Below are 11,735 nucleotides of genomic sequence, written 5' to 3' on the forward strand. Positions count from 1 at the left end.
CCATAACTGGAGGGATGAAATTATTCAAAGTAGCTGTAAGTTAAACCCAAGGGTACCAGATGAAAGTTAGAGTACTAATAAGCAATCACTTTAAACATTTTATTTTAAATCATCCTGATAAAATAAACAATCCTATCTCTCTAGAGGCACATAGCTACAAATGCAGCTAACCTACGTTGATGCCACACATCCCAACAACCTATGGTCCTAACCTTTATTTTAACTGAAAGAAAGCTGATTCCACTTGATTCTTTGTACCTCAGAGATTTTGGCTTTGATGACAGTTTTAAAAAATGCACTTCTTTTTTGTTTCCGTTAGGTAAAATTCAATTGCAGACTAATGAGTTGTAAATTTCCACAGTTGTACAGATTAAAACAATTAGAACTACTTTCAAAAAGGTTCACTGTGGAGTCACCTCATCATTGTCTTTGTTCATGAAGCACTACACCTCTATTGGGTAGCCTAAAATACCTGCAAACTCCCAAATTATTTTTATAGAGCTTTGGAATATACAGTATATGTTATACTTAGGCAGCTATCAAAATTAACTCATATTTCATAAAATTTACATTGCATTAGGACTTTAGTCTCAATCTAGTCCAGGCTTCTCATTTTATAGATGAGAAAAATGAAGTTTAAAAAATTATTCACCCAAAGCTACCCAAGGCTAGGATTTGAACCAGGCCCTCTGACACTGAAAACAATGTTCTTTGGAAACTATGTTGCCTCCCTAAGGTCACATCAACTAGTGGGATGGTAGAACAGTTAAGGTATGTCACTGAAGTCAACTTTAAATGTGCTATGGATAAACCCATGTGCCGATAAACCAAGAGTTGTTCAATCATTTTTTAGTTATGTCTAACTCTTTGTGACCCCATTTGAGGTTTTCTTGGCAAAGATACTGGAGTAGTTTGTCATGTCCTTCTCCAGATCATTTTACAGATGAGGAAACAGAGGCAAACAGGGTTAAGTGACTTGCCCAGAGTCACATAGCTGATAAGCGTCTGGGGCTAAAGTTGAACTCATGGAAATGTCTTCCTGACTCCAGGCCCAGTGCCCTATGCAGTGCACCACCTAGCTGCTCATGTGCTGATAAATCAAGAGCGCTGGTGTTCCAAGTTTTTATTTTTACATTTGTCATTTTATTTCCTCTAACATAAAAATATACATATATTTTTAAATTATTGAAGTTAATTCTAAAGATATCTTATTAGAGGAGTAAGATTATCTCATTCTAAAGATAGCAACAGTAACTTTCTCAAAACTAGAAGCATTCTAGTTGGTGAGCATCAATTACAAAAATTAAGTACTAATTCTGTAACCTATCCATCCCTTCTTAGGTATTTATTTATTATCTATATCAAATCCAAAACAGTGACCTTTAACAAGCTGGAATTCTTGGGACATCTTTCAACCATCCTGTCACATGTTGTTGTGAATTTAAACAAGTACCTTTTGTTGTGATCCGGGTCAGGGTGTTCAACATCTGGCTTTGCTGTTGATAGTCTTCTCTCTCTGGGAACCTTATGGATTAAGACATACAAACAATTCAGGTCTTCAATCAATGGTGATTCAGCCAAAGATTTATTTTTCTCCAGATCTATGATTTCACTGATATGAAGCACACCAGAGAAACTCCTGCCACCCAAACATATTAGAAATCATCAGTGTTTTATTGTCTTGAGACTTGTTGAGGTGCCAACTACCACATGGCCACACCACCATATGGACCAGAGACAGGGTTTGAGCAAGGGTCTTCCTAAGGTCAATGCTAGCTAAAGGTCTACCCACCAGACCATGATACCTCCCTCATTCAAAGACAAAGCAGGGATAGGGAGAGACCTGTGATTCCATTATATGGAGAAGTCCTAGATGAGGAAAGTCTTTCTACCAATTCAGGAGAGCACCTGCTCTGGAACTTCTGGTCTTAGGGTTTCCTGAGACAATGAGAGGTTCAGTGACTTGCCCAGAGTCACACCTCCAGAAGCGTCAGAGACAGGACCTGAACCTACATCCTCCTGGTCCTGAAGCTGGATTTCTAACCACTGCACTTCTTCTAAAAATATAATAATGATGACAATAACAATTAGCATTTATACAATACCTACTGTGTTCCAGGTACTTTACAAATACTACCTCATTTGATCCTCACAACAACCCTGGGAGATAGGTGCTATTATTATCCCCATTTTACAGATGCAGAAACTGAGGCAAACAGCAGTTAAGTGACTTGCCTAGGGTCATGCTGCTAATGTCTGGGTCCAGTTTGAACTAACTTCCTACCTGCTTAATATGGCTTAGCTTGAGATATAACTTATTTTTTCACAATTTTAGGTAATACTTAGCTCAAAACTAAGGAAAAACAGATGGATAATTTGAGTTATACCAGTATACACAAAACATTAAAAGAAGCAGAGGAGGACCTCTAGCATGCCAGGCCCCTTTTATAAAGCATACTGTGTATGCATCTATATTCACTAGACCTTGATTCCAATAAGGTACTGATGTATAAGCACTACTTATTCTGGGGAACCCAGTCAATGACACAGACAACTTTTTCTCCCACTTATCAAATAAGCTCAGGTCACTAGAACATGGCAAATATTCTTATTTTTTTCCATTAAAAGAAAGCTATTTTATCCAGAAAATTTTACCTCCTGTGAATAAATGCCACTTAAAAACTTTTATTGACATGGCATAATTACAGAAAATACAATGAAGTTCTATGAAATGAAAACTATTCTACACACCAAAGATCTGTCAACTTTTCACTTCTCAGTTAATTTTCTCTAGTGCCATTCCTCTAAAACTAAGTTAAATATAGGGGCAGGCACAGGAGTAGAACTTGTCAGTCATGTAAACAATTTACTTCTCAGGCCTAAATCCCAGCCTTTAAATGATTAATTTCCTTAAATATTCTTGAGATTCATACAATAACTCAAGATATGGAAAGCTGTATTTCTGCTTTTTTCTTTCCCCATTATATAGTTTTAAAAGATTTTCATTTGTAAACTATGTGCTAATTCTTAAGTGGGTTCTTCAAATAACTTAAGTAAAGCTCAGAAAGATATTACATAACAATGATTGATGCTTCTTTAGATAACTGAGAACAAATAAGTTAGGTCATTAAAAGCATCTAGTTCTGCACTTCCTACCTCAGAGGCCTGCCTAGTAAGCAGTACTAAAGACCTGACCCTTCCCTAGGCTCACAGATTTTTAAAATATCTATAGGATCTTTTAAATGTGCATGCATACACACACACACACACACACACACACACACACACACACACACGTAATTATTGATTTTGTATCAGTCTTTCTAGCATTAAACTTTTAGTTGTTTTTTTTTAATTTTACATATTAGAAATACACCAAATTCAACTGCCATCTTAACAACTTGTGTTTTTCTCACAGATTGAATTAATAAATTTGGTATCAGAAGGGTACATACACTTTAACTTCCATGTCAAAAGAATCCTTCTGGGCTAACCTTCTCAGGCAAAAATCTATCCAAGAACCTTCCAGATCCACAAAAACCCTTACCTAACCTCCAATCCAGAAAACAATACAGACTCAGCCCCTGGTGTCAGGAATGAATTCATGTTCAGGTCTCCAAATTCACTTCCCCACCTTTGTGTCTCCAAAAAGCCTTTTCTAAGTCAGAGTGAGGGAAGGGAATCTTACTCTACCACTGAAAGGAATGTGGTGCTAGAAGCAGATTTTACACGCTAAGACATTTTGTCCCATGGCTTCTGCTACTCACTGACAAAATTATAAAACTACATGAAAGATGTAAGGCTACTCTCTATACCATGATGGCAAGAGACCTGGCTGGGCCTGGAGACCTAAGTTCATATCTGCTGCAAACACTTACTAGCTATATGACCCTGGGCAAGTCATTTAACTTCTGTTTGCCTTAACCCACTGGGGAAGGAAAAGGCAAAACACTCCTGTATCTCTGCCAAGACAAGTCACAGAGTCAGACACAACTGAACAACAACAAACCCCATGGAAGCATTAAAGCAAAGCTATTGTAGGGTAGAGGAAAGATAGAGTTGAACTCAAGGGATTGGCATTCTAGTAATGGCTTGGTCTCTATGAATAAAAACAATCAACAATTGGTGGGATAAAAAGGCAAAAACTGGCTCATGGGATCATAAATCTAGGGCTAGAGGGGACTTCAGAGGTTAAAAATACATCCCACCCTCCCATTTTCAAGGTGAAGAAACTGAGGCCCAAGGAGGTTAAGTGACTTGTTCAAAGTCACACAGGGAGTAAACTTCCACAGAGACTGGAAAAGAAACAGTCCTTGGCCTGGAGAAACTTACATTCTTTCAATCAATCAAACACATGTGCTCAAGTACCCACTTCTATGCTAAGCACTGGCAAGGCAAAACCAAACACCCACTACTACTCTCAAAGAGCTTACACTTTCTTAGAGGAGATAATATAAGAATCTACAGAATTAGGAGAGATAAGTATAAACAGAGTAAGTATATATGGAATAAGTACAAAATAATGACAATATAGTTAAAAAGACATTAGGAGTGAGGGATCAAGAAAGGCTTCAGGTACAACCGTGGTGCCAAGCTCAAATAGAAACAGGAGCCACTAAACTGTACATAAGAATCCCTGCAGGTACATATTGACTTAGGAAACCACATATTAACATTATCTATGTTTTATTGTGTTTTTATTTATTTATTAACTATTTCCCAATTCCATTTTAATTGCATTCTGGTCATACTCAGGAGGGTCGTGGACCATGTTTTTGACACTTCTGATGTACACAACAGTGCTTGAGTTGCTTCTTGAATGAAATAAGGAGTTCTATAAAGCTAAGATTAAAAGGGAATGTGCATCCCAAGGACGCTGGATAGCCAGTGCAAAAGCCATTATGGCTGGAATGGGAAAGGGAAGAATATATAACAAGGGTGGAAAGGTAAATTAGGGACAGGTTGTGAAAGGCTTCAAATGCTAGAGGGGTTTATTTTTACTTAATATTGGAGGCAATAGGGAACCACAAGTGTTTACTGAGTAGAAGACTGACATGGTCAGACGTGTGTTTTAGGAAAATTACTTTATCAGCTATGTGAAGGAGAGAAGAGACTCATGACAGGGAGATCAATTGGGAGGCTAGTACAATATTCCAGGCAAGAAGTGACAAAGGCTTGAACTAAGACAGTGGCTGTAGGCTGTATGAGTAGAGAGGAGAAGATGTAAGAGATATTGTGAAGGTAGAAACTACATTTGGCAATCAATTAGGGTAAGGAAAGGAAAGGAATCAGGAAAGATGCATAGGTTTCAAACAGGGGTAACTGGAAGGATACGGTTACCTGGGACAGAAATGAGAAATTTCAGAAGATATATCAGTTGACAGGAGGAGTAGTAGAAAGAATGTTTTGGACATGTTATGTTTGAAATGCCCAGTAAGTGTTTGGTGATACAGGATTAGAGCTCAGGGGAGAAAATGGGGCGAGATATATAGATATGTGAGTCATCAGCAAAGAGATGATAATTAAACCCATGTGAGGTGATGAAGTCACTAAGTGAGAGCATGGAGAGAGGGAGAGACAGATACAGATGGAGAAAGAGACAGAGACAGAGAGAGAGACAGAGATAGAAAGAGAGAGACAGAGAAAGACAGAGAAGAGGACCCAGGTCAAAGCCTTGGGGCTTAATAATCAACTAACAAAAATAGTTTTAAAATTACCACTGCAAGGAAATTAATTAAAAGTATATGCTCTCGTGATGGATAAGTAGCAGCAGCACCTTCAGATGAGGGATGGCGAAGAAGATCAACGCAGGGAATAGAATTACTATGCCATTAAGTTTATCCCCAGATCTTTCATGTCTCTAAATGCAGACAGCAGAATACACCATAATTGATAGAACTGGGAAACCCAGAACACCAACAAAAACAGATTAATTCGACTTTCATATTTAGGGTAGAATACCAATTTGTTTTTAGCCTGGAACTGTGATTTCATTAGCATTAGAAACTCCTTCCATCAAAGCTCAACAGCAATTTTTCTATAATTCATAGTTGTAGAGAGTTACCTAGGTCACTGGGAGTAACCTCAATGACTTGCTGTCCTGTCACAAAGCTGTCCTGTGTCGGAGACAATATTGGAACTCCAGAGTTCCTTTAAACACAACAGAGGGCATTGTAATCTCATCACAAAAGAAATCACCTTGATTAAAGTGAAACAAAGTTTCACCACATGAAAGAATTACAGTGTTCTTTGGACTACATAGTCCACATACCATGCCCAATACACAGAGAATCAGCAGCAATATTTCTTATATGCCATGTAAATCTTATTTGGTCTTTCTATCCCCAGTGCTTAGCAAAGTTTCTGATTTGTTATTGTTTGTTCAGTCGTGCCCCACTCTTGGTGACCCCATTTGGGGTTTTCTTGGCAAAGATACTGGAGTGGTTTGCCATTTCTCTCTCTGGCTCATTTTACAGGTGAGGAAACTGAGGCAAACAGCATTAACTGACTCGTCTAGGGTCACACAGCTAGTAAGTGTCTGAGGCTGGATTTGAACTCAAGTCTTCCTGACTCAAGGGGGAGCTCTTTCCACTGTGCCACAAAGTTTCATTTCCTGATCCATGCTACTTAATAAATGCTTGTTCATTGGTTGATAATTGTCACCAAAGCTAAAGACTCCCTTCTGCAGAATGTATATCAATAGGACCAACCTACTATCATCCTTTGTAACAGCTTCATCTTTCACTTGTAAAGATAGGTCCTAGGGCAGCTGGTTACTTCATAAGTTTTTAAAACAATCCTTTGATTCTGATTGCAGATTTTCAGCTTTGAACCACATTAACTCAAAGTACTCATTAGGTTATTTATAGTCACTATAGAGCAACATGCATTACATTCTACTAGCAAATTACTGTTTTATATGCAGTTTAATCGAGTGCATCTTCAGCTGTTGTTAAGCCTTTAACAAGGAGAGAGAGCTACCTTGTAATAGTCATAGAGCAGGCCGAGAGCAGCTGCACTGTCCTCATCTCCATTGATACTCATCATCGCTTTGGTGGCTGCAGTAAGAGGGTTTTCCAGGAAAGATTTCCAAGCTTCATCTTCACTGGTGTAAGGGCGACGCTGTGAATAGAGTGCTTCATTCTGAAGAACCAACACTGGCCTTTTGCTTTAAAAACAAAAATTAGAAAAATAAAACCATTGGACATATTATAAGACATAAAAAGCAACCAAAGATCACTAAGAAAATCTTGAAATTCTTTTGCTCCATAAATCCAGGTGAGTCAATTTAAGGCCAGATATCCTCAAACAGAACAGCCCACTTAAATGTAGCCCCAGAGGCCACCCACTAGAACACAGAGCATTTAGACATCATGGGAACCAGTAGCTAACCTATACTTGGAACCCAACATAAACTGGATAGTTTGCCAAACCATGTAAGGGAATGCCTTGTTATTCAAATACTCTACATAAACAGACATAAGGACATGGTATGACAACAACAGGACATTCATTTTCTCTGGGCACTATATAGTCATAAATACATTCTCTTATGATCTGAGTAGTTCTGTCAGTACACTGCCACAATTTATTTCTTTGCTCTTTCTTGTTGGTTTCCATGACTTTAACAATTTCTTATTCTCTCCCATCAAAAGTTTATTGGGGTAGGAGTGGAAGGAAAATAGACACTTCATTTAATCCTTGGGGGTATATGAGAAAGTTATAATATGCTGCTGATTTCCTGAAGATTCAGCATGGAATGTGGCCAAAGGCAACTGTAAATCAGCAAAGCCATGTAATTTTCTGGCAAGACAGTTCAACTATTTATCTTAGAGATAAACATTCAATAACCTATAACAGTACATTCAGAGCCATTGAGTGATTTTTTTTTTTAACAGAAAAATCTCTTTTAAAAAAAATCTTCCCTCATTTATCACACTGGATAACACCTGTAAAGTTTTAATATCGTAGTAAAATAAGCTACACTAAAGTCTTATCCTCTCCCTGTGCTTTGACTCTATTGCAAATTAAAATTTATTTTAGCAGATTAAAACAAACACCAGTGATTCCAAAAAATCTGAAAAGTAAACATTCTCAACTATTATACAGTTGGTATTATTTAATAATGAAAACAAACTGCAAGTATTCAAGAAGTAGAAAACTAAACCCACAGAAGTGTAAGGAGAAGACTCTTGACGAAGAAAAACAAATTTAAAAGTGAAAATGCTAAGAACTATACTGAATAATCACTAATCTGGGAACCAGCAAATTTAAGCATTACAGGTGTTTTATAAGACTCATTTCTCATTGCAACACTCAAATGAAATGTGTGAATGGCCTAAAGGTAACCTACCTACTTTAAGAGTGAGTGTAGAAAGATTATCTTTTAAAGCTATCAACAAAGTGTATGTTTTGGCAGCCACCCAAACCCTTTAAAAAACAGAGCTATAGATTCATTTGGGAAAATGAGACCATCTTTGATGGGGTTGGGGGATGGGAATGGATTGAGGGGGATGTAAAAGCAACATGGTGATGTGAATAAAGGGCAGACTTTGAAGTCAGGAAGAGCTGAGTTCAAATGTTGCCTTCTGAATTGGGATGAAATATAAATCTCAAAATCACTGTTTTACTTGCACTCAGGCATAAAGTACTAGGAACTGGCATTTATTTCGGAAGAAAGTTTGTGCAGTGTATTGTCTATTTTTATATAAACTCTGTTTAAACATCATGAAAATTTTAAAAATAATTTTCAAATTGTACAGAGTTAATTTCCCCGCAACAATTAGTTGATTACAGCTAATGAACTGTCACATATTACAGTGATTATTCTTATATAACTAGGCTATTATTAATAATCAAAACAACTTTCAGAGGTGTTTTGACAGCCTAGGATTCCTCCATTCCTGAAATGCTAGTTTTTCTACCTTCTCTACTTTCTCTCCCTCTTCTCAATTTTTTTCATTCATCAGAAAACAAATTTTTTTGGTAAGTTTCATATTCATATTTTTAACCAAAATACTTCATATTTAACAATGTGTGCTAAATGCCTCAGTGAGTACCTTGGTGATTATGACTTAGACTATAAATTAATAAACACAAACATAAATAGTAAATGTTTTATTCCATTTACTTGTTATTTATAGCTATTTAACAAAGACTTCACCAAAACACTGTTTACCAGTGTTTGTGACAAATTTGGAGGATCCATTATAACGTATTGAACTTATAGAGCCTAGTCTAGAGTAAAAAAAGAAGAGAAGTTTTTTAAAATGCCTGTGCCAAATCGATGATAAATGGCAATTTAAAGAAAAAGCTACTTTTTTACGTTTAGCATTTGTTTTTTTTTTAAACAACGGGAATTCAAAAACATTTCTGGAAATGCAGTACGTTCTAACTAATTATCCAAATTTAGAAGTTTTATGCTGTTCATAGTGTAGATCTGAGTAATCTGTAATTACCAATGTAAGTAACCAAATAAGCCCCTTAGCGCTTTGCAAATTTTTAAAAAGTTAAATGCAATTTTTTTCCTCATAAAACCAGGGAATGAGGCCACCAAAACCCAAAAAATGTCATGCCTCGTGATATTTGTACTCCAGAATAATTCTCTATCACCATTCACTTGCTAAATATATATTTTAGCCACATGAGATTACCTGGATAAGTCCACCTTTCCAGCTGTGGGGTGCGTCTCAAAGAAATCCATTAGCTTCTACCGAGCACAAGAGGGAAGAGGAGCACGAGGGGAAAGGCTTTTCGTAGTTCCCACCAGAGCATCGATTTAAAATCACCAAAGGCCAGAGTACATCTCATCTTTTTCAAATGACACAACGCCACCAGCCATTACGGAATATAATAAAATAGGTGTAATGATGCTTCTCTCAGTGTGCCTTAAACTAAACTCTTCTCCTTAAAGATGGGTGCGGGGTGGCGGCGATGTGGCACGCCGGGAGCCAGGCTGGAGGATTCTGCTTAAAGACGGGCAGAAGCCGCAAGTGCCGGTCCCCCTAACTAGAGGCTAGGTTTCTTTCTTTTTCGATTTTTTTTTTAAATGGGGGTGGGAGTGGAGAGGGAAAGAGAAGCTTTGGGGCTCAGAGGCTCCCCGGACACACAGACTGATTGTTCTCCACACTCAGCATTTAAAGGGAGATGAAGGAGGGTTAGACTATAAGGAAGGAGAAGCGGGGAGGAGGAGGACCAACGCCTTTCAGGTGTCGAGTTTCCCCAAAGCCAAGAGTCTCCTCCCGAGCTGTTTCAATTAAACAAAGAATAAGGAAGGAGGGTGGGGGGTAGACTGGAGAAGAGAGATCGGGAGAGAAGGCCAAAAGGTGGAAAGGCATCCACCAACAACCCTCCACACACCTGGCTCCAGTCGCAGAGCCACCAGGCGTGCGCTCGGTCCAGCCCAACTCACCCCGGGATCAAAGGGCCAGGAGAACACCGGAGCCGAGCAATTGGGGGAGGAGGATGGGGAGGGAGGTCGGGGGTGCCGTGCCCTCGGGCCAGATGTCTAGACAAGCCTCTTCCCAGGCGGGGGGAAACGAGATCGAAGGGATCATGGGATTTGGGGCTGGAAGGGACTTCAGAGCCCTCTCATCTTAGTCCAGCCTCCTCATCTTAGGAGACCACTGGGGTCCCGGAGAGAAGCGCCCACGGTCACCTGGGGGGCGGGGGGCTGCGCCACAGAGGACCCCTGGGATGTCCACCACCCCAACCCTCACCCACACCCCCCGATCCAGGGCAGAGGGGAAGCTGCCAGGAGAGAGAGTGGGAGAGGGAAGCTCGGGGAGAGCAGCTCCTCCCCCGGCCGGCCACAGCCTCAACCCCCGCATCCCGCCGATTCACCTGCACTGCCCCGGGGCCGCGAGTGGGAGCCAAGCCGGCCTAAGCTGACAGGACGAGGAGGAGGAAGAAAAGGAACCCGAAGGGGAGGAGGCCAGGCGCTCCCCGGCTGGGTCTCCTCACCCTACCTACCTCTCATGGCCAGGGCCACCCCCTCGCCCGGCAGGACGGTCGGTCAGTCAGCCGGTCAGCGCACATTTATTAAGCTCTACGTGCCAGGCGCCGTGCTAAGCGCCAAGGGTACGAAGAAGGGCCCCCGTACCGGGACCTCTTCCCCTGCTGCCGGCCAGGCTCGCTCCCCGGCTGGGGCCTCCCCGCCCCGGCGCGCTCCCCTCGCCCTCACTCACTTCTCGTACTCCTGGGTCATCTCGTTCTCCCGCTCTCTGGGTCTCGCTCTCTTTCTGCCGCCGCCGCCGGCCCGGTCGCAGAACTGGACTTTCGGGTTGGGACAGTGCACCCGACGGGGGGTGGGGGGAGAAGAGGAGGCGGCGCGGTTGGCTGCGGCGGGCGGGCGGGCTCGCGGCGGCCGCGTTTGGCGAGGTCCGGAGCAGCGGCTCAGACGGGTTAGGTTCGCTTTTCTTGCTCTCGGAGCTGGCCCTGGCGCTGGGCGAGCGCATGGGGGGCCCTCCCTCCCCCCAATCCCGGGGCACCGGCCTGGCTTCCCATTGGCTGGAGCCTCGTGGGCGGGGCCTCTGGGGGCTGGGAAACCTGCTGAGGTGCTTGATTGGGACTCGGAGCATTCACACCGCTAGTGGAAAAGAAGAGTAAAGGTGGGGAAAGAGGCGAGGACGCGTCTTTGGGTGTGGAATCTTGGGGTGCTCGTCGTTCGCTTGGAGTCCCGGGGGACGTCGGCGGGCTCGAGCCGGGCTTGGCACTCACCGAGCGCTCACTGCCTC

General features: G+C 41.3%; 1 protein-coding gene across 5 annotated transcripts in view; it reads right to left on the reverse strand.

Moving 5' to 3' along the window:
* The window catches only part of GRHL1 (grainyhead like transcription factor 1), a 74,793-nt gene extending 63,381 nt beyond the window's left edge, over nt 1-11,412 (reverse strand). Inside the window, exons 1-3 of one of the 5 annotated variants that reach the window (XM_072634241.1) lie at nt 11,187-11,412; nt 6,982-7,168; nt 1,454-1,524 (exon numbers count right to left, since the gene is read on the reverse strand). In XM_072634241.1, the coding sequence (XP_072490342.1) occupies nt 1,454-1,524; nt 6,982-7,168; nt 11,187-11,206 (278 nt within the window). In that variant the 5' untranslated portion in view covers nt 11,207-11,412. Of the gene's footprint in view, nt 1-1,453; nt 1,525-6,981; nt 7,169-9,653; nt 10,935-10,971; nt 11,150-11,186 lie in introns of those variants that run through there. The other 4 variants (XM_072634239.1, XM_072634242.1, XM_072634240.1 and 1 more) reach the window with 4 other exon arrangements.
* Nucleotides 11,413-11,735: the final 323 nt, after the last annotated feature.

The sequence above is a fragment of the Notamacropus eugenii genome, chromosome 1 (assembly GCF_028372415.1).
Source record: "Notamacropus eugenii isolate mMacEug1 chromosome 1, mMacEug1.pri_v2, whole genome shotgun sequence".
Taxonomy (NCBI): Eukaryota; Metazoa; Chordata; class Mammalia; order Diprotodontia; family Macropodidae; genus Notamacropus; species Notamacropus eugenii.